The sequence below is a fragment of the Salmo trutta genome, chromosome 26 (assembly GCF_901001165.1).
Source record: "Salmo trutta chromosome 26, fSalTru1.1, whole genome shotgun sequence".
In the NCBI taxonomy this organism is placed as follows: domain Eukaryota; kingdom Metazoa; phylum Chordata; class Actinopteri; order Salmoniformes; family Salmonidae; genus Salmo; species Salmo trutta.
Genome location: NC_042982.1, coordinates 9,958,645 through 9,985,637, shown reverse-complemented (window position 1 = coordinate 9,985,637; position 26,993 = coordinate 9,958,645). Strand labels below are relative to the sequence as shown.

At 42.9% G+C, this 26,993-nt stretch overlaps 1 protein-coding gene across 1 annotated transcript; it reads right to left on the bottom strand.

Annotated features, from left to right (window-relative positions):
* Positions 1-792: 792 nt before the first annotated feature.
* On the bottom strand, positions 793-25,122 carry LOC115163056 (cytochrome P450 2M1). The gene is made up of 9 exons (XM_029714650.1): positions 24,934-25,122; positions 6,902-7,064; positions 6,596-6,745; positions 3,267-3,427; positions 2,873-3,049; positions 2,472-2,613; positions 2,082-2,266; positions 1,790-1,931; positions 793-1,395 (listed from the first exon to the last, which is right to left on the bottom strand). Exons 1-9 carry the CDS (start codon positions 25,120-25,122, stop codon positions 1,205-1,207), a joined length of 1,500 nt encoding a protein of 499 aa, XP_029570510.1. The 3' UTR covers positions 793-1,204.
* Positions 25,123-26,993: the final 1,871 nt, after the last annotated feature.

Genomic DNA, 26,993 nt, shown 5'->3' with positions numbered 1-26,993 from the left:
GGGGGGGAACAGTTCCTAACACATGGCCGACACATTGCTAACACATGGCCGAGCCAGGGGGTCGCTCTGACCTGGCCTGGACAACTGCAGAGGGGATTATAACATACACATTGCTAACACATGGCCGAGCCAGGGGGTCTCTCTGACCAGGCCTGGACAACTGCAGAGGGGGTTATAACATACACATTGCTAACACATGGCCGAGCCAGGGGGTCTCTCTGACCCGGCCTGGACGTGGGGGGGAACAGCTCCTAACACATGGCCGACACATTGCTCCTAACACATGGCCGAGCCAGGGGGTCGCTCTGACCCGGCCTAGACATCTGCAGAGGGGGTTATAACATACACATTGTTAACGCTTCCCCCGGGTCGCTCTGACCCGGCCTAGATGCGGGGGAACAGCTCCTAACACATGGCCGAGCCAGGGGGTCGCTCTGACCCGGCCGAGACAACGGGAGGGCTAACACATGGCCGGGCCTGGGTCTCTCTGACCCGGCCTAGACGCGGGGGAACAGCTCCTAACACATGGCCGAGCCAGGGGGTCGCTCTGACCCGGCCGAGACAACGGGAGGGTTAAGAGGCAATGCAAAAATGATCCATCAAACGCATTTGGTGTGTCATCATAGTGGTCAGACTTGCGTTCAGCGTTCTGCTTCTGTGAAACAGATATTATATGTGTACATGAATATGGCAAATCTTGTGTCTACACTTAAGGCCAAAACGACAGTTATATGTGAGCAGGTAATCCGAACACAAAGCTCGCTTCTTAATGACAGGTCTGGACACACAAGATATTGTTTGAATCTGGCTGAAGTGTGCAGTACTATTTATTAGTTGAAGCAAAAGTTACAACCAAATGTTGAATACAAAGGCAGAATAACATAGTGACCCCCACAGTATACATAGTGTACAGTACCCCTAAGTGCTTTGCCAGTATAGATGTACAGTCCTAACAACACAGCAACCTACATAACAAGACCAATTTCAATTGCTTACATACATGAATGTGGACAGAAATTAGTCTTGAAATATCAACCCATACCTTAGAGATCCTACCTGAGGATAATAGCAAGATACATACAACTCACTAACGCTTATATAGTTGTCTACAAGAAGAAAGTGGTAAATGTAAGGCTATGGCTACTGTATAATGACAAGCAGCTGCCTGTGAAGCTGAGCCTGTGACCTCTCCACAGTAAAGTGGTCACTCCTCAGTCCTGAGTTTGATGTAGCAATCATAGGAACGCGGCATGCGGCCAAAGCTGGAGCACGCTGGCTCGATGTTGATCTCTTCTGGAGGTTTGGTGCCGGTGAAAGTGAAGTGCTGCAGGAGGGAGGTAAAGAAGAGAAAGAGCTCCACTCTGGCCAGAGCCTCTCCAGGACACGCCCGCTTCCCTGAGGGAAAAGAGAAAGGAGAGAGGTCATTGTCAGTCAGCTGAGACTATAACTGAATTGAAGTTGACCAGAGGTTCTCAGGTTTCTTGTTAAGTTTTTTTAATGAGTGGGGAAATCCTAGGATGGTGGATCAGGCTAGCTCTACCAGGCTAGGAAAGGCCCAATCCTATCATATCTTTGAATGTTTTTTTGTGAATAGGATAGAGAGATACAGGATACAGATACAAGTTATTAGGAGAGCATGCTGAAAAGCAGATTCAAACCCATGCTGGCAGCAGAACAAAGTACATGAGCTCCAGAGAGGCAGCGGCTTAGACCGCAAGACCACCCCAGGCCTCTAGGTTTCTTGTTTTTAACTCACATAATCCACAAACTACTTGGAGCATGATCTTACCCACTCCAAAAGCAAAGAATCCATCATTTTTTTTAAAGACTCCATTTTCATCCAGGAAGTTCTCTGGGTCAAACTCATCTGGGTTTTTAAACAATTTGGGATCAGCAAGCACAGAGGACAGCAGAGGCAGGACCATGGTACCCTGAAAGAATGACAAAATAACACCCTTCACTTGCTATGAAAAATGCAGTAAAATGTAAATCATCTTGTTTAAACAACAGTTCCACCACGTCAAACAAGATACAGTGAAATGTAACATTCAGTATTGGTACAGTTACATAATTGTGGTCACCTCTGGAATGTGGTAGTTGTAGAACTCTGTATCTCTCATCACTTTGTGGGGTACAGAGGTAGGACTGAGGTCCATGTATCTCTGGACTTCGTGAATGACAGCATCCGTGTAGGGCATTTTAACTCTGTCGTCAACCGTGGGCACTCTTGAGCCAATCACCTCGTCTATCTCCTTCTGAACACTCGCTTAGGAAGATTTAAGTCACACTTTACATTACGTTGCACTGATACTATGTACGGATTGTTGTTGGAGTTATTACATGTCACGACATCGTAATAACACATTTCAAACAATTCATAGTCTAGAAATATTCTTTTTTTGGATTACAGTGTTATCTAATAGGTTTAGGAGACTTGGACACAATCGATAAAGACTTGGGTAGCAGGGTACCTTGAATTTGAGGGTACTTTATCATCATCAGAAATGATTGTCTTAGGGTGGATGATGTGGTTTCTGTTCCAGCAGCAAACAGGCTCCATGCAGTCATCACCATATTATCATTGTTGAACTCAGTGTTGGGATCATCTTTCTCCTAAGAGAAGAGAATAAGTCACCATCAGTGATGCAAGTAAACAGCGACACCTGGTGGCTAGTTGTTGCCATCTCCACATACTTATTGCCACTAAATACGTTAGAAAACCAGACATTGGCCTCTCACTTGTCAATTCACTCATGATAGCCAAACTCACATAAGTGGACATGGATAGTATCTTAAATCCAGCCACATTCCATATTTTCATAATGTGTAAGAGGTTCAACCTCCAATGTGAGGATCATGCCGTGTTTTCTACCTCCAGCATTTTAACCAGGAAGGCCTCGATGAAGTCCTGAGGTTCAGAGGTGTCAAGGGTTTTAAGACGGATTTCTGCTTGCCCTTGTATGTAATCTTTGGCCTTGTTTACGATAGCAAACATCTCATGGTGATTGCCTGGAAAGCACCAAACAATTCTAGGGAACATGTTGTACATCTGAAAGAAAAGGAAGGAAGAGGAAGGAAGGAAGGAAGGAAGGAAGGAAGGAAGGAAGGAAGGAAGGAAGGAAGGGGAGGGGTTTTGTTATTGAAAACAATGGCTTGGTCAGCCCAAGGCCATTTTGTGCAATTACTGTGATAGAGCTTCAATTTAGCAGGGCGTTGAGAGCAATGGAAGATTCTATGAAAAGAGATGAGCTGAAAAGTTACTGTACCGCTCCAATAGGGCTGCTGAGGACATTGAAGTAGGCATCAACAGCCTTTTGGATGAGCTGAAACATTGGGTCGTCATTTTCAAACCTGTGCCCAAAGACTATGGAGCAGATCACATTGCCAACACAATTGCAAAGCAATTCTTTGGGATTGACAACTGAATCTAGATTAGAGAAGGAAGGCAAGAACACACAGATACTTTTAAAATACCTGATTGGTTATCCATATATAATATTGTGATGGTGAAACTTTTAGAAATAGCTGTGAGAAGCAACAACTACGTTTGAATTAAACACTAGATTTTCCATGTACTTTAACGTAAAATGGTACCTTTCCAATGACGTTTAGCGTGAAAACCTTGCTGAAGATAATATACTGAGAATAATGTATACAGTTACACTGATTACAGAATAATGTATCTCAGTTACACTGATTACAAAACAAACGTTACCCCTAGGGTCCTGGAGGGAGATGCAGGTCCTGGCAAAGTGCTCTGTCTGGTTTTGAAGTGCCGAGGTTTAACCAATGGTGGACTTACCATTAGGCTCACATCAAGGGGCCTCGCTCGTGAGCTGGGCATAATATTTTTTGTTGTTGTAATTAATTCAATTGAACACTTGAGGCCCCCCCATGCGTGGCTCAAGCCCCCCCCCCCCCCCCCCCCCATGCGCCGCTCGAGGCCCCCCCCATGCGCCGCTGTTGGGGACTGATCAGCTCATCGCTCTCATTCTGTCTTGCATCATCAGGTTGGTTCAGAAGCAGCAAAATCTGCAGGAAGCTTCAAAGTTGCAAGGGAAATTGGGAGGGAGAGGGGTTTTGCCTGGCCTCTGTGCGCAGGTTAATGAGGCCACATTGTTGGGGGGAAAAAAAGGCTTTGAAAAAAGTAAATCAATCCATACAGCTGAATAATAATTCATAGTACACCAATAACTTATTTCCATACATATATTTCATATCAATATAATCCAAGTTTCTCATAATAGTAGAAACAAGTGTTATTAATCACCCACGTACAGGTTCCACCCTTACAGAGTTCCCGCAATATTATTGCAAAAGTAAGTTGTTGAAATTAAGCTGCAGCAATGAGGCACTTTCCGAGCAGGGCAGAGAAAAGAAATGTCATTTCTTGTTCAAATTAAATCTTATATTTATTTTGTAAAAAGGACAGGTGCTGCTGATAATGCCATCGTGGTGGAGGCAGAGGACATGTATGTGTAGCCCATGTATCTGATGCTGTCTGGACAAAAATAGTATGGCATGTCATACTCTCTACATGGGATATCGGGCCTTTGGAAACCTTTCAGACCCCTTGACTTTTTCCACATTATGTTACAGCCTTGTTCTAAAATTGATTCAATTGTTTTTTTCACCTCATCCATCGACACACAATACCCCATAATGACAAAGCAAAAACAGGTTTAGAAATGTTAGCAAATTTATAAAAAATAAAAAACAAAAATATATAACTTACATACACCACCGTTCAAAAGTTGGAGGTCACTTAGAAATGTCCTTGTTTTTGAAAGAAAAGTAAATTTTTTGTCTATTAAAATAACGTAAAATTGTTCAGAAATACAGTAGAGACATTGTTAATGTTGTAAATGTTGTAGCTGGAAACGGCAGATTTTTTAAGGAATATCAAAGTAGGCGTACAGAGGCCCATTATCAGCAACCATCACTCCTGTGTTCCAATGACAAACTTGGATTAGCTAACACAACATATCATTTTAAAAGGCTAATTGATCATTAGAAAACCCTTTTGCAATTATGTTAGCACAGCTGAAAACTGTTGTTCTGATTAAAGAAGCAATATAACTGGCCTTCTTCAGTTTCTTGGCAATTTCTCGCATGGAATAGCCTAAATTTCTCAGAACAAGAATAGACTGACGAGTTTAATCAGAAAGAAGCAATAAAACTGGCCTTCTTTAGACTAGTTGAGTATCAGCATTTGTGGGATCGATTACAGGCTCAAAATGGCCAGAAACAAAGAACTTTCTTCTGAAACTCATCAGTCTTGTTCTGATAAATGAAGGCTATTCCATGCGAGGAATTGCCAAAAAACTGAAGATCTCGTACAACGCTGTGTACTACTCCCTTCACAGAACAGCGCTAACTGGCTCTAACCAGAATAGAAAGAAGAGTGGGAGGCCCCGGTGTACAACTGAGCAAAAGGACAAGTACATTATAGTGTCTAGTATGAAAAACGCATGCCTCACAAGTCCAAAACGGGCAGCTTCATTAAATAGTACCCGCAAAACACTAGTCTCAACGTCAACAGTGAAGAGGCGACTCGGGATGCTGGCCTTCTTGGAAGAATCTTGGTTGTTATAAACTTCTAGAATTAAAAAAATTATGGAGGCCACTGTGTTCTTGGTAAACTTCAATGCTGCAGAAATTATTTGGTATCCTTCCCCAGATCTGTGCCTCGACACAATCCTGTCTCGGAGCTCTACGGACAATTCCTTCGACCTCGTGGCTTGGTTTTTACTCTGACATGCACTGTCAACTGTGGAACCTTATTTAGATAGGTGTGTGCCTTTCCAAATCATGTCCAATCAATTGAATTTACCACAGGTGGACTCCAATCAAGTTGTAGAAACATCAAGGATGATCAATGGAAACAGGATGCACCAGTGGTCAATTTTGGGTTTCATAGCAAAGGGTCTGAATACTTATAAGTATTTTTTTTTGTTTTTTTGTTATACATTTGCAACATTTTCCAAAAAACTGTTTTCGCTTTGTCATTACGGGGTATTGCCTGTAGACTGATGAGGGAAAAAATACTATTTAATAAATTGTAGAATAGGGCTGTAACGTAACACAATGTGGAAAAAGTCTAGAGGTCTGAATAGTTTCCGCGAGACAGAGGGCCTCTGTTTCGCTCGAATGCTTTCTCCGATGAGATAAATTCGCAAGAGGTTGAAACTAAGGAAAGTAAAGTAAAGTGAAGATATTATGGTTAATAAATGAGTAATGGCCAGTCACTTGTATTAATTGTTTCATTCTGTGTTATAACAACATTCAAACCACATAATGCATACTGCACTTCATTTTTTAAACAAATATGTGAAACCGAAAACCGCAGTTATCTAATTGAAACGATCTCAAACATCAGTAATCCCTCAGCACTAAAAAGGTACATGTTTACAGGTAAATGACATGTCTATACTATAAAAACCCTGTACACCCCATGGGTTTTACTGTTACTATATTCTGCAATAAATCATGTATCTTCAGTTTCTCACATTCCAACAACCTGAGTAATATTGCCCATAAAGTCATTATAAAATATATTTCAAAGGCAAGAAAAATACTAAGAAAAATAACCTACCTCCATATTCACTGAAGGCTTTCACCAGCATCTTAGCCTCTTCTTGGACACGTTCTTCGATGCTCCTGCGCCCCATCCCTAAGGTTTTCAGGGTCATCAGCGAGAACCTGCGAAGATCTTTTGATCTCTTCCCACTGCTCACCAACACCCCTACAGTAAACAGTATGACAGAAGCACAAAGAGGAAGAATTAGAATAGCATAACATAAACCTAATGTAATGTAATTTCCACACAGACTGACTGTGGCAAGGTCAATGACACCCACCCACCCACCCACTCCCATTTCTTTTTTTAAAAATCACCCACCATATCCTTTAGAGACTGTCATGATCACAGGGTAGTTGGCTCTGCCGCTGAACTCTTCTCCTTGTGTGACAAAAGCGTCCTTGATAGCCTGATAGCCAGAGATCACCACTACAGGTTTGGAGCCCAGCCATACAGTAAACACTGAGCCATACTTCTTACTGAGCTGAGGAGAGAAGAACCACAGGATTATAGTTAGGGAACCAGTACAGTGATGTCTCAGATCCCAGGTTTATATGGAGCACTGCTGACAGTCCTGGGATGTATGACATGGAAGTGAAATGATTGTGGCCTTACTATTTATTTGGATAAGTGGTGGAGAGACCCAAGAGAGCAAGAAATGCAGTGGCAAATTGATAGAGTACATTATACTCACTTAGATATCGAAAATGTGTCAAAATAAGTGTATTTATAGCATGTCATTTTATGTTCCCAACAGTAGCAGTGTGTGGGTAAAATCACTGAGGAAGTCGAGCCCCCCACAAGCCATATTACAACCTATGTGTTGTGATAATTGAATTATTTGCTCCATAACCTTTCAATTCATATGCCTTGTGATATACAGGCCTAAAGGCCGAGCCAATAAGAAGACCATTCAACCACACTTGTAAATGAGGACTTGGTGGACTGTATATTCTTTAGGTTAGGTTTACTTTATGTGTTCGCTCCCGTGTGCTGGTTGTAACATCCAGTTATTTAGATTTCTTATAAACATAAGCACTGAGGTCTGGGCTGTAACTGACAATTAACCTGTAAGTCTATGTGGTTGTTTTTTTGTTTATGTGTTTGCTATTTTGGGGAAATGATAAGACAAGCGGAACTACGTGGCTAATAACTGTTGTAACGAGGATCATTATCGTAGCAACACACCTTTGGAGTGAAGGCAATCCCGCGCTGGGTTCGCTAAATTTTCATGTCTTCGGGTGTAGTTCGTAAAGGTTGAAGTGTGTATGTTAGGATGGTAACATTCTAATAATTAAGGATGAAGCCTGAATTCATGCCAGGAATAATAAGTGTGAAGTTTTTGATTTCCTCCCTTCTGTAATAAGCAGCCAATGAGGTATTTTTCCTCTATTCATGTGTTTAATCTGATACTGTTATAGCTCCGGCTAAACTGTTTATGTATGTAAGCACTTCAGAGTTATACCAAGCTAATAAGTCACTCGTAAGACAAGAAGGTTGTAAGAGTGTGCTTAACTGTATTTGCATTTACTTTATAGTTCTCACAGAAGGTGATAATTCTGACTAAAACTACAAAATAAAGCCGCCAGTTAAAATAATGGAACGGTTGTGCTCATGGTCACTGGAGGGAGCTACAGGGGCATTTGTATACTTTAGTTTAACTTTACTCAGAAGTATGCTGGTATTACACATGGCATATCACTCCCGCTGTCTAGCTACAGTAAAACATGGAACTGGAATCCCACAGTACCAATACACGGACTGAATTATGGTTTAATGTTCACTACATTACACTGGTAAAGGCACAGATGACAGACAGGTAGGATTCCAGTTGAGGTGGTTTAATAACGGTTAAGATGCACAGGCACAGAACAGCACTGCACAGTGTATGTAGTATGGATGGGATAAGGCACTTAGTGGTCTGGCAACTTGCTTCAACCAAAGTGTGTGTGTGTGTGGTCTGCAAGTAAAGAGATAAATACAGATACAATAGTAAATGACAGAATACAATCTCCAAATCACATCTCTTATAAACAATATGCATGGTTTAACATGACTATGATGACTTAATGCTATACAGGACCATACAGCGCAAAGGAAACTTGAATCTGACTGTACTCATTTGAGATCATAGGGGAGCCTACGCACCTGTACTACAAAGCATACCACCATCATCTTCAGTACAAAGCTACAATTGCGCAATTAACTTGAATATCTCTAAACAGTGAAATAGGAGCTAATACCCATATAATGATGTACTATACACGTATACAATTACAGGGCATATAAACAACACACTGGGGGCATTACCCTAAACAAATACAGGGTTAAATGTCCGAAATGATGATAACCAAAACAGAGCTAGCCAGCGCACAATAGCTATAGTAGCTAGTAATAGAAACTACTAATTAGCATAACCATAAATACAACATTATCGTCGCAGAGTGCATCTTCAGACATAAACACCTGAAAGATATGAAATATGTACTTACATATCAACAAGGACTTGGCTAACACAATGAAAGCTAACTGGTAGGAAAATAAGGATGGCTGGAACTTTCTCTCACTTGACTTCTCTCAAGGTGATCTTCTCTGAGCTGGAGATCGCCCAGCATGCTCTGCACCACTTCAGCTCTGATATGATGAACTAACATTACTGATATGATTAACTACAAATACTTCACTGCCTTTTGTAAAACACCTTTGTTTTATCACAAAACCGGAGAGCAACCTCTCTCCAGTGAAGTCCACAAAGCATATTGCATGTACAGTAACAGACAAATACATGACCTACAGCATGGTCAAGCAAGTTCATGTTCCCAACATTTTCGGACCACTAAACAACAACTGATTTAGAACGACACAATTACCACAAATCGCAAAGAAAACAGTAGCTATTCCAGCACCATTTCAACTTCAACATTTCAGCATCATCAAATCACCTCTGCTTAGTCTAATACAGTAACAACTAAAAGATACCAAAAACAATTTAGTCCAATCAACATAAGCTAAATATGACGTGGCTGTCCATGGTTCTGATTTCTGGCCTTTGTGCAAGTAGAAAAATATGTTGACTCACCCTACTTATAGAGAAACGCCAATGCCATCGATGTGGTTAGCTTTTAACAGTTAGGACCGCTATTTCTTGTCCCGGAATCCGTCTGAACCGACAGGTTGAAGTCTGCTTGACAGAGCCACTAACCTAGCTAAGCTGCTAGCCATCAAGCTAACGAAGTTAGTCCAAGACAAGTTTTACAATGGAGCCCTCTTTGTCTGGAGAAGTAAATGAACGGTTCCAGCGCTGTAGGAGCTGAAACTACTACGCTTTGTTTAGAAACAAACTGGATCACTCCCGAGTTACAATATGGCAATTTTTTGTTTGATGAGGATTATAGGCTTGAGCATTTTATGATGGCGCCAGAGGGGATGGCTGCAGTCTTATCGGCTTTTAACCAACCATGCTATGTTGTTTGTTTTTTCGCGTTGTTCGTAACTTGTTTTGTACACAATGTTGCTGCTATCGTCTCTCATGACCGAAAAGAGCCTCTGGACATCAGAACTGTGATTACTCACCTCAGATTAGACAAAGAGTTTTTCTTCAATGAGTCGGGCGGGAGGGATATACTACAGACACCCGACCAGGACCAGATCCCCGTCATTCGCTGGAGAAGGAAACGGTGACTTTGCAGAAAAAAATCAGGGTGCCTTGTGAAGATCAGACCACGAGTGGCTAATCTGTCTTTGCCTTCCGTCCTGGTAGCTAACGTTCAATCGCTGGAAAATAAATGGGACGAACTGAAAGCACGTATATCATACCGACGGGACATTAAAAACTGTAATATGTTTCACTGAGTCGTGGCTGAACAACGACATTAAGAACATACAGCTGGCAGGTTATACACTCTATTGGCAAGATAGAGCGGGGGCCTATGCATATATATAAACAACAGCTGGTGCACGATATCTAAGGAAGTCTCGAGGTTTTGCTCGCCTGAGGTAGAGTATCTCATGAAAATCTGTTGACTACACTATCTACCTAGAGAGTTTTCATCTGTATTTTTCGTAGCTGTCTACATTCCACCACAGACCGATGCTGGCACTAAAACCGAACTCAATGAGCTTTAAACCGCCATAAGACAACAGGAAAATGCTCATCCGGGAGGCGGCACTCCTAGTGACCGGGGACTTTAATGCAGGGAAACTTAAATCAGTTTTACCTCGATTCTATCAGCATGCTAAATGTGCAACCAGAGGGGAAAAAGTTCTAGACCACCTTCACTCCACACAGATGTGTACAAAGCTCTCCCTCGCCCTCCATTTGGCAAATCTGACCATAATTCTATCCTCCTAATTCCTGCTTACAAGCTAAAATTAAAGCAGGAAGCACCAGTGACTCACTAGAGGGTAGTGCGTACGGCCCAGTACATCACCGGGGCCAAGCTTCCTGCCATCCAGGACCTCTATACCAGGTGGTGTCAGAGGAAGGTCCTAAAAATGGTCAAAGACTCCAGCCACCCTAGTCATTGACTGTTCTCTCAGCTAACGCACGGCAAGCGGTACCGGAGCACCAAGGCTAGATCCAAGAGGCTTCTAAACAGCTTCTACCCCCAAGTCATAAGACTCTTGAACAGCTAATCAAATGGCTACCCAGACTAATTGTATTGCCCCCCCTCTCTTCTACGCTGCTGCTACTCTGTTATTATCTATGCATAGTCACTTTAATAACTCTACCTACATGTACATATTACCTCAACACCGTTGCGTGACAAATAAAATGTCATTTGATTTGAGGTAGCTTCCTTTATCACACATGTCGCCAGTGTTGTGGAAAATGTTCAATCAAATACTTCTCAGATACCGGAGCTTGTAAATTCAATTAGACTTTATTACAAAAGTAACAGAAGCCGAGCAGTTCCATGAAACAACTGAATCTTCATTCTTAGTACTTGGTTTTTATACAGTCTTACATAACGTCATCTCCCCACTTAACGAATCTTGTTGTCTTACTTAATTTCCATTCTCTTATTGGCTCAGACATTGGGTACATATATTCTATTGGTGGCGTGACATGCATACTCCCACACCAGCATACGTAAGAAACTGGGGAAAACGCACAGTGGAATGTTTCCTTCTCGCCAGCTGTGATTTTGGTAACAAATGTTCCTGGTGCAAAAACAATGTCCTATCAAGGAGCTCAAGTAAATGACATTACTAAGCTGCTCCCGAATGTACTACTTCCGGAGATGGAAATTGATTCTATCGTAGTCCATGTGCGTTTTAAATTAAATTATGAAGGGCAGCTCTGACGAATTGTGTAGTATCCTTAGACTTCTAAGATTGATGACTCATGAGACGTAAGTATGGTTTAGTATTTAAGTGTAACTTAGAATTACATGCTCTAATGCACCTGGCTTAAACTACCTGAAGCTTTCTTAATCACAGTTATATAGGCAGACATAGGAAATAGCTACGGATAGCGGGAAACAAACCCCCATCTTGAGTCAATACTGCCATCTATGGGTAAACATAAATATACCAGGTTACTACATTCCCCCTTTAAAGCTAATAACCCAACTTAATTCCTTTCTGAGCTATGCTATTTTCTAATTAACATTTTTTCAAACATCTGATCTGAAAAAGTCTGGTGGACGTCTCTCTCTAATAGAGCGTCTCAGAGGTGGTGTAGCTGGTGCCACCAGATCTTCACCCCTTAATGGTGAAACAAAGTCCTTTTGTGGAGACTTCACAGGAGGAGGTCATCCCGGACCGGTGGTCTCAGGAAGTTGAACATTGTTGATCTCAGGTGGTTTGTCCAACTGCAACTCTGGGGAACGTTCCAATGTCCTGTCCTGTTCGTTGAAGAATTGATCCAGATCTCCGGATGGAACTGGAATTCGAGCTCGGATCTGATCCATGTGTCTCCTTAGTCTTTGTCCACTTCCGATGATCACAGTATAAGATACTGGACTTGAGCCATCCTCAATGGTAGCTGGAATCCATTTAGGACCAAACCCATAGTTTCTTGTATAGACATCATCTCCAGGTGAGAGACTTCTGAGTTTGGCTCAGTTGTCATGATTACATTTTTGATTCCTTTGCTTTTGTTGTATTTTCAGGTCTGGTCTGATGAGATCCAAGGTTGACCTTAACCTCCTTGACATCAACATTTCTGCAGGTGACAACCCAGTTGTAGCTTGGGGAGTAATCCTGTAGCTAAACAAGAATCTTGACACCTTTGTTTCAATGCTGGGCCCTTACATCTTCCTCATCCCCTCCTTCAAGGTCTGAACCGCACGCTCTGCTAATCCGTTTGAAGATGGGTGAAAAGGGGCCGACATTACATGCTGAATTCCATTTTGTTTCATGAAACTTGTGAATTCAGTGCTTGTAAAACAAGTAGCATTGTCTCTAACCAACATGTGAGGCAATCCCATAACACTGAAGCTTTGTCTCAACTTCTCAATCGTAGCGTACCATGTTGACGTGTTCATGGGGTAAACATCCATCCACTTTGAATGAGAATCAATCAGCACAAGAAACATTTTTCCTAGGAAAGGTCCAGCGTAGTCCACATGTAGTCGTGTCCATGGCTTTTGGGCATTCCCATGGATGTAATGGCACGGTGGGGGGTGACTTCCTGTTACTCTGACATCCTGCACACCGGCTGACCTCATTTTCCACATCATGGTCAATTTTTGGCCACCAGACGTATGACCTCGCTAGGCCTTTAATTCTCGACATACCTGGATGTGACTGATGCAACAACTTCAGTAGCAGAACCCGCCCTTGTGGTGGGATAACTACTCTGGAACCCCACAGAACACATCCATCTCCAACACTCAATGCCAAGCAGCGAGTGTAGTAAGGCATGATCTGAGGCTCTGTCAGTGTAGGCAATCCTTTCAGGAAAAATTCATGCACTTGTGATAGCGTCACATCCTTTGAAGTCCATTGCCTGATTTGTGCTGTGTTCACCGGTGCATCATCCAACACATCGATCATCAAAACCTGGTCATTTTCTTCTTCCTGAATGATGATTTCTGGAAGGGGCAGCCTACTCAGAGCATCAGCATTCCCATGGTATCTACCTGGTTTATAAATTATTCTGTACACTCAAGCCCTGACCCACACAGCCCAATGTTGAACTCTTGGAGAGACCATTTGTGGTACTGGCTTTTGTTCATGGAACATAGAGATCAGAGGCTTATGGTCGGTCACAATAGTGAATGTTCTCCCGTATAAGTACTTGTGGAATCTCTGTATTCCGAATATGACAGCCAGTCCTTCCTTGTCCAGCTGGGAGTACTTTTTCTCCGCTGGCGACAACGTTCTTGACATGAACCCAATAGGTTTCTCTGCACCATTCTCCATCCGGTGTGATAGCACCGCCCCCACACCATACGATGAGGTATCACACGATAAGATGAGATCTCTGTCTGCTGAGTAGTGCACTAGTACTTCAGCTGATTTCAGTAACACCTTTGACTTTGCAAAAGCTTCTTCCTGTCTTTCTGACCATTTCCAGGCCATGTCCTTAACAGTTGATGCAGAGGAGCTAAGAGGGTAGAGAGGTTCGGGAGGAAGCGATTATAATAATTCAGTAAGCCTAGATAGGCTTTCAGCTCTCTAACGTTTGTCGGAGCTGGAGCTTACACAACAGCCCTCACTTTAGCTTTGACAGTGTGTAACCCCTTGGTATCCACCTTGTGACCCAGGTACTGCACTTCATCAGCTAACAGTGTACACTTGCTCCTCTTCAGCCGGAGACTGGCGTCCTCCATCCTCCTCAAAACGTCACCTAAGTTTCTGAGATGCTCCTCCTTCGTGACTCCCGTGACAAGAATGTCGTCGAGGTAAACTGCTACCTTGGGTATGCCCTGCAGAAATCCCTCCGTTGTGCTTTAGAAGATAGTTGGTGCAGAAGACACCCCGAAAAGTAAGCGTTTATAGGTAAACATTCCTCTGTGGGTGTTTATGGTCAGGTACTTCTGTGAAGCCCATTAGCACTTGCTGATATGCGTGACTCATGTCCAGTTGTGAACTGTTGCCCTCCGGTTAACGTTGAAAGCAAATCCTCCACTTTGGGTATGGGGTACTGCTCCAGAAAGGAAACTCTATTTACAGTCAGCTTATAGTCACCGCATAGTCTGATTATACCATCTGGTTTTAGTATAGGAACAACTGGTGCTGCCCACTCAGAAAACTTGACAGGTATGATTATATCCTCTGCTAAGAGTCTCAATTTCCACATCCACTTTAGGCTTCATGGCATATGGAACTGATCTTGGCCTATAGAATCTGGGAGTAGCATCAGCAGCATCATGAATGGTAGCTTGGACCCCTTTTAATGTCCCTAGCTCTTCTTTGAAAACACACTCATGCTTTGAAAGCACCTGCTGTAGTGTCAATGTCTCTGTGGTGACATGTTTGATTTCATCCCAGTTCAATTTTATTTCCTTCAACCACCCTCTTCCTAGTAAGCTGGGGCCAGTACCTTCCACTACTAAGAGAGGCAGACTTCTCTTTTGTCCTTGATATTCCACTTGAACATCAGCAACTCAAATCACAGTGATCTTCTCCCCTGTGTACGTTTTGAGTTTAATGGGGGTGTCTCTCAGTTTAGGCACTTCAACGTTTTTCCACTTCATATAGAATTGGGACCTTTTCATCAGTGTGACACTACATCCTGTGTCTAGTTCAAACGGTACCTTAAATCCATTTATTCCCATTTACACAATGAAAGGCGTCACCTTCTTCATATTCGCCCACTGTACATTGAGAATGCTTGCTCTGCGTCTGCGGTAGCTAGAGCTTCTGGAGGTATTCGGTTTCAGTCCGTTCTCTTTTCTGCAGCCCGTGGCTTTTTTTTTTATTGCGGCACGCCCTCGCATGTGGCCTATTATCCCACATGCATAACACATTTCATGTTTGAATTTACAGTCAAACGCTGTGTGTTTGCCTTTGCAACGATAACAGTCTCTATAGGCTGCTGCTTTCCGTTCTTTGAAATTCAACGCACTCAGAGCTGCTCTCTTTTACTGTATAGCACGCAGTTGCGCCCCTTGTCTGCAATTCCAGTGCATTTCTATTTGCGGATTCCATGGCCTGGGCCAGTTTAAATGCATTCTCAAATGTGAGATTAGGCTCTGATAACAATCGTATTTGTATCCTGTCATCATTAATCCCAGCCGATCGCGTAGCATTTGCGATAATGTATTCCCATAGTTACAGTCCAGTGCTAGTTCTCTCAACTCAGCCACATATTCCACCACTGATTCGGTAGGTTTTCTCATGAGCGAATCAAACTTGAATCTTTGTACTCTCTCACTGGGTTTGAAGTGATTTTTTGAATAGCTCGACTACATCTATGAATGACTTTTCTCCTGGTTTATCTGGGCTCAACAGGTTTCTCATTAAGCTGTACGTCTGTGCACCGACAACCTTTATGAGTATTGATTTCTGTATAGCGGCATCAGTTATTTCATTAGCAGCAAAGAAATGTTCCATTATTTCACAGCACTCCTCCCATTCCTGATTTTTAGGATCAAATGGTGGTAGCGAGCCTATTTTTGCCAAAGCCATCTTTTCCGATTCTTTCTCCCCTCACAGTCAATAATTTGTCCTACCCGTATCCAGGGAATCAATCCTTCAGAATCTTCCACCGCTCAAGTGAGTCTCACATCCAGCATCGCACTCTTCAGCATCGCACTCTTCTCACTCTTCACAACTGGCTACGTGATTATTGCAGCTCAATGGGTGTAACTTCTGTTGACAATCTCGATACCTTTTGGAAACAAAAACCGTTTTATAAAGAGGATGGGATCCACCCAAAGCATTTGTGTTCATGGATCCGTTCACAGCATTATAAGGTTGTGTTGAGACAATGACTTACCCAAGCCCAGCTCAGTTAATCCCTACCATTGTGTCGTTGAGTCGTCATAATGCTTTAGCAAATGTACATTATACCAGGGACGTTGGTAGACACAATGTAAGTAACCTAATTTATGACCCTCTAATTGCCATGAATGCCTCTGGTGATCCTACAGGTATTGTATACAGCAATCATGTGCCTATTGACCAGATGTATGCTGTTGGCAATGAGGCGGTGTGCCCTACTAAGAAGTCCACTGTGTGCAGCTCACCCTGTACTAATATAAATAACATGAGAATATCTACTTCTGCTAAACTTCCCAGTAAAGCAATGAAAACAAGCAAGCATCCAGAAAAGAGCTCAGAATAGCCCACGTTAACATATGTAGCTTAAGAAACAAAGTTAATAATAATAAAATGAATAACTTGCTAGTAACAGATGACATTCATATTTTGACTATCTCTGAAACTCACTTGGATAATATCTTTGATGATACAGTGGTAGCAATACAAGGTTTTAACATTTACAGAAAAAACAGAAATGTGAATGGTGGAGGTGTTGCTGATTATATTCAGAACCACATTCCTGTAAAGATTAGAGAGGATCTCCTGTTAAATACTGTTGAAGTAATATGGCTACAGGTTCATCTGCCTCACCTAAAGCCCATTCTTGTGGGAAGCTGCTTTAGACCACCAAGCGCTAACAGTCAGTATCTGGATAACATTTGTGAAATGCTTGATAATGTATGTGAAATGAAAAGAGGTACATGTTACGGAGTCTAGTTGATAGGTAATCGACTAGCCGGACTGTTCCCCGGACTCCGCGTGTAGGGATTTGTACAATGCATGAACAAGGCTATTGAACTAGACATTGGTGTCTGTCTTTATTACTTTATCCAATATATCATACTGAAACATGGTATCAGAAGTGGCTCGAAAACCACACGTTTGTTATTTTTGTAGCTAAGTACAGTATAGGCGCGGTTACGTTCCAAATGCGAACACACGCCGATTCCTACTCACAACACTGATCAACTAGTTGTTAGCTGGTTAGCTAGCATCACTACCTACCTCGATGACTGAAGGCAAAGAAATCTCCTATTCCATCGCTATGGCAGCGAACATTCCGCCACCAAATCCCATGGTTCTCACAGGGGACTGGAATACTAATTGGGACAATTTTAGGGATGAATTCGAGGACTATGCGCTGGCGACCGGTCTACATGAGAAACCCAACGAGGTACAAGCGGCAACTCTGAGGAGTTTAATGGGCAGCGAATGCAGGCATATCTACCGGCACAATCTCACCCTCACAGCGCGACAACAGTGTGATGCAAAGGCTATACTGGATGCATTGGAGAATTACTTCAAACCCGCCAGAAACGTAATTTACGAGCGGTTCGTTTTCGGAAGCTGCAAACAGGAAGAGGGTGAGTCAGTACACAACTTTGTAACCCGTTTGAGAGAAAAATCCGCCACTTGTGAATACGGGGGATTGAAAGATGAATTGATTCGTGACAAAATAGTACTGGGAATTGCAAATGAGGATACACGCCGGCGTCTACTGAGAGAAGAGGGACTTAACATTAGTAATTGCCATCGAAATGTGCCGCACTGCCGAAGTCACTGACATGAGAATGAGAGCAATGGAAATCGAAACTCCACGCTCCAACGTTGATACTATTCACGCTGTTGCTAGGCAGACATTCAGGCAAAACCAATCGAGGCAGAGTAATTCACCACGAACGGTGAACACAGAGAGCCCAGTAGCATGTAAATACTGTGGGAATACGCACACACGTGGCAAAGAGCACTGCCCTGCCTATGGAAAACCATGCAGAGCTTGTGGAACTAATAATCACTTTGCAAAAGTGTGTCTCAAAAGCAAAAGAAGGGTGAGTGAGGGCAAGATTCACTGTGTTGATGACATCACTCCATGTTCAGAGCTGAACAGTGAAAGTGACATTTACATGCATGAATCCATTGGGGCTGTACACTCAAGAGGGAAGAAATGGTTTGTGACACTACGATTACACAACAAGCAACAACAATGTCAACTGGATTCCGGTGCTACATGCAATGTAATGAGCTACAAAGACAAAATCAATCTGGCACCTGACACACATCTATTGCCCAGCGACACTAGACTAAAGCTGTACTCAGGAGAGCTAATGAGCTCTATGGGCACCTTTGAGACCGAATGTCTTATTCGGGGACGCAAACACAAGCTGGAGTTTGAGATTGTGAAAACCAGTCAACATCCTCTCCTCTCAGGCTCTACATGCGAATGCCTGGGACTGATGCAGTTCACTGTACCAAATGACCTGCACGTTGTGGATCATGTCCAGCATGGACCCCTGTCCAAAGAACAACTACTCAGCAGATATGACGATGTATTCAACATGCCCGTTGAATCAGTGCCTGGGGAGGTACACTTTGAAGTGGATGAGAGCATCACTCCAGTCCAGTGTGCTCCTCGCAATGTGCCCATTGCAATGAAAGTGGCTGTGAAGGCCCAGCTGGACAAGTATGAGGCCGATGGCCACATGACATCTGTGACCGAACCAACTGACTGGATCAGCAATATGGTCATAGTGAAAAAACCAGAGAAGCTGAGGGTCTGCATCGACCCAAAGCATCTGAACCAAGCACTGAAACGATCCCACTACATCATGCCGACACTAGAGGATGTCCTCTACAAGCTTCCCAAGGCCAGGATTTTCACCTTGGTGGATGCCCGAGATGCATTCCTTCAATGCAAGCTGGACGAAGAAAGCAGCTTCATGACTACCTTCTGGACCCCCTGGGGTCGGAAACGCTGGCTCAAGCTCCCGTTTGGTGTCTCAGTGGCACCTGAGATATACCAACGCAAGCAGCACGAGTTACTGACTGGGCTCAAGGGCATTGAACCCATCGCCGATGATGTCCTGATCGTAGGCTGTGGTGACACAGACGATGAAGCAGAACGCGACCACGATGTGAAGCTCCTGGCACTGATGGAGCGCTGTCGATCAGTTAAGCTTCGTCTTGGCCTGAAGAAGCTACAGTTCAAGGTGAAAGACGTTCACTTCCATGGCCACATTCTTTCAGCAAAAGGCCTGAAGCCGGACCCAGACAAGGTCCGAGCGATCCTCGACATGCCAAACCCATCTGATGCAAAAGGCGTACAGCGTCTCATCGGTTTTGCAAACTATCTTGCAAAGTTCATGCCACACCTATCAGCAGTCTGTGAGCCTCTGCGCCGGTTGCTGGACAAAGACACACCATGGCACTGGCTACCCAAGCACGAGGCCGCGGTGCAGGAGATGAAATCTCTGGCTTCATCCATGCCAGTGTTGCGCTACTACGACGTCACGAAGCCTGTCACAATCCAGAGTGACTCCAGCCAAAGGGGACTTGGATGCTACCTTATGCAGGAAGGCCAACCCGTTGCGTTTGCCTCGAGAGCGCTCACCCCCACCGAACAGAACTATGCACAAATTGAGAAAGAGTGCCTCAGCATCGTCTTCTCCTGCCAGCGATTCCATCACTACTTATATGGTCGAGAGCTGGTCACCGCTGAAACTGACCACAAACCACTCATTGCCATATTCAGTAAACCTCTCCTCAACGCGCCCAAGAGGCTTCAAAGCATGCTCCTGACTCTGCAAAACTACAGCCTGAAGGTCATTTACAAGTCAGGACCAGAGATGTACATCAGCGACACACTGAGCAGGGCAACGGCACAATGTACAGGCAGAGGCATTGCCTATCAGCGGCAGGCCATCCGTTCGCTACAGCAGGAACAACAAGATGTTCAACAGATCAATCAGGCAGACTACTTAAACGTCACAGATCACCGCCTAGCCCAGATCAGGCAACACACTGACAAGGACGAACACCTACAATCACTGAAGTCCATGGCTCTCGCAGGTTGGCCATACCTGAAAGAGGAGACACCTTTCACAGTGAGAGAATACTGGACCTTTCGAGATGAGATCAGCGTGCAAAATGGCGTCTTGTTCAGAGGCCAGAAGGTCATTATTCCCAAATCACTACGTCCAGAGATGCTTACCCGCATACACTCCAGTCACGTTGGAGGTGACGCATGCTACCGCCAGGCTCGTGAAACATTATACTGGCCAAACATGCAAGCAGAAATTAAAGACTCTGTCAGCAACTGTACCACGTGCAACGAGTACGCTCATGAACAGCAAAAGGAAACCATGATGTCACACGAACTACCCACAAGGGCCTGGCAAATCGTCAGCATGGACTTATTCAGCCATAGACAAAAGGACTATCTTCTCATTGTTGGTCACTACTCTGACTTTTGGGAAATTGAACTGCTCCCTGACTTGTCTGCAGAAACGGTCATAAAGCGCTGCAAGGCGCAGTTTGCCAGGCAAGGTCAGCCTGACAAGGTAATCACGGACAATGGCCCACAATTCACTGCACAGTTCAAGCGTTTCGCCTCAGAATGGGAGTTTGACCACGTGACCTCCTCTCCAAGACACCCAAAAGCAAATGGCAAGGCAGAGTCAGCTGTCAAGATTGCAAAAAACCTGTTAAGCAGGGCCGCGCGCGACAGCAACGACCCATGGAAAGCGATCTTACAGTGGAGGAACACACCCACCGAAAACATGGACAGCAGCCCAGCACAACGCCTTCTGTCCAGACGTCTGAAGACTGCCATCCCCGTAGCTAACAAGCTACTTGAGCCCTGCGTCATGGTTGGCGTCACGGACAAACTGCGTCACAGAAAGCAGCTCGCTAAGTGCTTCTACGACCGGACTGCTCGAGACCTACCAGAGCTGGAGGTGGGTGAAACGATAAGGATGAAACCGCTGCCGGGAGACCACACAGGACTTTGGAGGCTGGGCACGTTCCTACAGAGAGTTGCACCACGCTCTTACCTGGTGGATGTTGGTGGCTCCCTCTATCGTCGCAATCGGGTGGATCTGCGCGTAGCAGAGCAGACAAACCAGAACACGCCATACACTCACCTAGATGAGCTGGATCACAGTCCAGGCCTAAGGGTAAGAGGTGCAGAATTGAGACATGAGCCAACTGAAGGTGAGGCTTCTACCCCACCAAGCTCTCCAGCTCGTGGCCCTAATCCTACCCCTGTCAGAGCCCATACTTACTCACGGGTGGGTCGGCTGTGCAAGCCACCGGACAGGCTTACTCTGTAAGCAAGAGACTGTGTTAACTTGTCCTCCTGTTTATTTAAAAAAAAAAAAAAAAAAAATACATTTAAAAAGAAAGGAAGATGACAACTGAAGTAAAAAGAAAATGTCATGCGTTTTTAATTGTTATGACTTGATTGTTAAGAATTTAATGTTATGCTGTTATGTTTGCACTTTCTATTGAAAAGGATGATGTTACGGAGTCTAGTTGATAGGTAATCGACTAGCCGGACTGTTCCCCGGACTCCGCGTGTAGGGATTTGTACAATGCATGAACAAGGCTATTGAACTAGACATTGGTGTCTGTCTTTATTACTTTATCCAATATATCATACTGAAACAGTATATTTTCTGGGTGATTTAAATATTGACTGGCTTTCATCAAGCTGCGCACTAGTTCAGATTATCAGTCAACCTACCAAGGTAGTTACAAACAGCACAGAAATGAAATCATCAACATGTATTGATCAAATCATTACTAATGCTGCAGAAATAGGCTTGAAAGCAGTATGTCGATCCATCGGATGTAGTGAAAACAATATCGTAGCCATATCTAGGAAAATGAAAGTTCCAAAGGCTGGGCCTAATATAGTGTATACGAGGTCACAGAAAAAGTTGTAGTGATTCCTATGTTGATGTAAAGAATATTTGTTGGTCCGTGGTGTGTAATGAGGAGCAAACAGACGCTGCACTTGACAAAAGATCTTAAATTTGGACTCATCAACTCTAATTAACTTATCCTCTGCAGCATAGGTAACTCTGGGTCTTCCTTTCCAGTGGCGGTCCTCATGAGAGACAGTTTCATCATAGCGCTTGATGGTTTTTGCCACTGTACAAGAAACTTTCAACGTTTTTCGGATTGACTGACCTTTATATCTTACAGTAATGCTTATTTCAGCTACTCTTGCCACAATATGGATTTTTAACAAATAGGGCTATATTCTGTATACCACCCCTACCTTGTCACAACTGTCAATGGTGAGTGTAGCTGGTGCATGGAAGTCAGGCGCAGGAGAGCAGAGATGAGTGGACAAAGCACCTTACTGAGGCATTTAAATATGTATATATATATATATATATACAGAACGCTAATAAATGCCCAACAAACAAGGGCAGCAGCACAAAGTACAATAACAAAGTACAAAGTACCGGCTGCCACAAAGCACGGGTGAAAAACAACACCCGGCGCAAACCAGACGGAAACGTATCAACCTGACAACAAACAATACCCCACACAGACATGGAGGGAACAGAGGGCTAAATACACATAGTAATGATGATGAAATGAAAACCAGGTGTGCAGAAAAACAAGACAAAACAAATGGAAAATGAAAGGTGGAGCGGCGATGGCTGGAAGACCGGTGACGTCGAACGCCGAACGCTGCCCGAACAAGGAGAGGGACCGACTTCAGGCAGAAGTCGTGACAACAACACAACTGATTGGCTCAAACACATTAATTAAGAAGGAAAGAAATTCCAAAAATTAACTTTAAACAAGGCACACCTGTTAATTGAAATGCATTCCAAGTGACAACCTCATGAAGCTGGTTGAGAGACTGCCAATATTGTGCAAAGCTGTCATCAAGGCAAAGTGTAGCTTCTTCGAAGAATCTCATATAAAACATATTTTGATTTGTTTTACACATTTTTTGTTTACTACATGATCCCATATGTGTTATTTCATAGTTTTGATGTCTTCTATTATTCATCAATGTAGAAAATAGTAAAAAAAATGAAAACCCCTGGAATGAGTAGCTGTGTCCAAACTTTTAACTGGTACTGTATATCTGAATTATGAAAGACAAGCACGGTCATTTTGAATTGCGTAAAGTGAGTTTGGAACAATGTTATACTCGTTTGGACCAGAGAGCATCAGACAGATGGCCTACAACTAGAGAGACAGAGGGGCGCTGTTTCGCTCGCTCAGATGCTTTCTCCTGTGAGATGCTTTCAGCCTCTTGCGAATTGAAGGGAAATTATGAAACACAGAGACGAAAGATTTAAAACAAAATAAATGTGTCAACATTTTTGGGAAGCCTGGCATCCCTTGGCATCCATGAATACACGCCACTGGACGTGTCTGTGTCTACTCTGTTTGACATCTGGGCATTGGAGGCCTCAGAGATAGAAATAACTTGCTTAGAAGGCACAGTCTGTACCTGTTGGTTAACTAGTAAATAATTAACAAGTTTATGGCAACCACAAATCTGTTCAACCAAAAGTTAACCGACAGTATAATGACCTCACATTATATAAAAAGTCCAAATTTGGCAAGATGTGACGTTAATTGTTACTATGTACTTCATTTTCATCACTGCATTTTACAGTAGTAGTAGTAAATGCACAAAGGCTATGGGTTTTTGAGCATGCAAACCAACACATGCACAAACAAGCAAATACAGTACCAGTCAAAAGTTGACACCTACTCATTCAAGGGTTTTTCTTTATTTATATTATTTTCTACATTGTAGAATAATAGTGAAGACATCAAAACTATGCAATAACACATATAGAATCATGTAGTAACCAAAAAAGTGTTAAATCCAAATATATTTGGGATTTTTCAAAGTAGCCACCATTTGCCTTGATGACAGCTGTGCACACTCTTGGCATTCTCTAGACCAGCTTCATGAGATAGTCACCTGGAATGCATTTCAATTAACAGGTGTGCCTTCTTGAAACTGAATTTTTAGAATTTCTTTCCTTCTTAATTTATTTGAGCTAATCAGTTGTATTGTGACAAGGTATTGGTGGTATACAGAAGATAGCCCTATTTGGTAAAAGACCTAGTCCATATTATGGCAAGATCAGCTCAACTAAGCAAAGAGAAGCGACAGTCCATCAATCCTTTCAGACACGAATGTCAGTCAATACGGAAAATGTCCTTGTCACAACACAACTGATTGGCTCAAAAGCAATAAGAAGGAAAGAAATTCTACAAATTAATTTATGGAATCGATATATATATATATATATATATATATTTTTATATACACACACACTTTTTCAGTTCTCAAATACATGCATGTAGTATACTTTGGATGAATATTGTGAGAGGGGCAAGTCAATAAAAACGTACAGTAGGCTGGGAACTAAGCAGTCACATGAAAATAGTTAACTGCTTTGTTGGTACAATAACCAACACAGAAAATAATGTAAAACAAGAATAATCTAGCCTACATTTAGCTTGTATTAATGGAAATAATGAATTTTTGTTCTGTGGAAAAGTAATTAAATGTATATCCCATTCTACACCCTTATTCTATGTCTTTGACATAACCTTGCACACTGATCTAGCTGAAGTATTTGACTGACCTCCATGTAGAGCTTGTATGGCGCTTTCACATCCATTCCTAACAAGTTACCGAGCAGAGGAATCGGTGCAGGACCAGGAGGCAAACGTGAGTTGCTTTGTTTGCCTCGATTCATCCACAGTAAAATAATAACGACAAAGCCGATTGCAATAGACACAAAGTTCGTCTGCAAAATATGAAGTACATCCATCTTCAGTAGAGTCGAGGACAATGATCGCCTACGGAGTTAACAGAAAATCTGATATCAGAAAGCTTTATTTGCCCCTCCAAGTTCTGTACCGGGTCAGAGCCTTCTACCTCAAAAAGTGGATAGAAGTTGAACAATAGTTTGCACAATTGTGAGTTTCATCAGGGATGATCCATTATATCGACAAGAAAGCCGAGTGACAGCGCTAATATTGGGGGCGTTATATTAAGATGGACCGGTTTGAACCTGACAATGGCCCGGACGTCATCGAGCGAAAGCGGGGAGGGAGGAGCACCTTTCTCAAATCAAATAGTTATATGCGCCGCTCGGTCATGTTGCCAACAAGGCAGCTTGGTGCATCGTCTCTTCTCCATAAAAAATACATGTTAGAACATTCGAACTCATTTCAATTGGGAAGACAAAGCGTTTATCAAAATTAATCTCTTTCGCATGTAAAAACACAGAAACCTACTCATTACTCCACGAGCTGAACTACATCACCTTTGCAATCACTTTTCACCCGATTTAAACTCCCACAATGGGGTAACGCGGACCAGATATACGAACGCCCTTAATGGAAATACATGTCCTCAATGATTAAAGGAAGAAGAGATCTTCTAAATTACTAAAATGTAAATGTAGATTAGGTGGGAACATTATAGCGATGGCAGAAACGCGCGTGAGCAACAAGTACAACTAAATTGTTTTTCTCACATTTGACAGAATCCACTTATATCATTTGTAAAAGCCTAAACATTACCAAACTTCTAGTCTATCAAATAATATTCATTATAGACATTGTTTTTAGTACCATATTATTTAACTGGTAGTACATTTAACGGCTCAATGTTCTTTTTGGATTAGGTTTTATGGCGGTTGGCATCCAAATACAGAGACTGACCAGGTGAAATCTATGATCCCTTATTGAGGTCACCTGTTAAATCCACTTCAATCAGTGTAGATGAAGGGGAGACAGGTTAAACAACTATTTTTGAGACTTGAGACATGGATTGTGCATGTGTGCCATTGAGAGGGTGAATGGGCAAGACAAAATATTTAAGTGCCTTTGAACGGGGTATGGTAGTAGGTCTCAGGCACACCAGATTGAGTGTGTCAAGAACTGCAATGCAGTTTGGTTTTTCACGCTCAACAGTTTGACACAACTGTGGGAAGCATTGAAGTCAACATGGGCCAGCATCCCTGTGGAGTCCATGCCCTGACAAAATGAAACTGTTCTGAGGGCAAAGGGGGGTGCAACTCAATATTAGGAAGGCATTCCTAATGTTTTGTACACTCAGTGTATGTTTTATTACCGACACCAACTAGACTAGGGTATTAACCCATTATACTTTGAACCACAAAATGGAAAAAAGGGGAAAGGGGGAAAAAATGACAAATTGTCTTCCATCTAACCCTACACTCAATCAAACCCACCACCCTATTCCACTACTACTTTAACCCTATCCTATTCCACTACTACTTTACCCCTATCCTATTCCACTACTACTTTAACCCTATCCTATTCCACTACTACTTTACCCCTATCCTATTCCACTACTACTTTAACCCTATCCTATTCCACTACTACTTTACCCCTATCCTATTCCACTACTACTTTAACCCTATCCTATTCCACTACTACTTTAACCCTATCCTATTCCACTACTACTTTAACCCTATCCTATTCCACTACTACTTTAACCCTATCCTATTCCACTACTACTTTAACCCTATCCTATTCCACTACTACTTTAACCCTATCCTATTCCACTACTACTTTACCCCTATCTGGTCCTACAACGTGATCAAGACAAAGGAGATGATTATGGACTACAGGAAAAGGCGGACAGAACAGGCCTCCATTAACATCGATG

Excerpts from the sequence above, each read along its gene's own strand:
- LOC115163056 (XM_029714650.1), bottom strand. The coding sequence starts at position 25,122 with ATGGATGTACTTCATATTTTGCAGACGAACTTTGTGTCTATTGCAATC. Across the intron at positions 7,065-24,933 it reads CATACAAGCTCTACATGGAG|CTCAGTAAGAAGTATGGCTC; the intron begins GTCAGTCAAATA and ends TTCTCTCCTCAG. Across the intron at positions 3,050-3,266 it reads TCAGCAGCCCTATTGGAGCG|ATGTACAACATGTTCCCTAG; the intron begins GTACAGTAACTT and ends CTTTTCTTTCAG.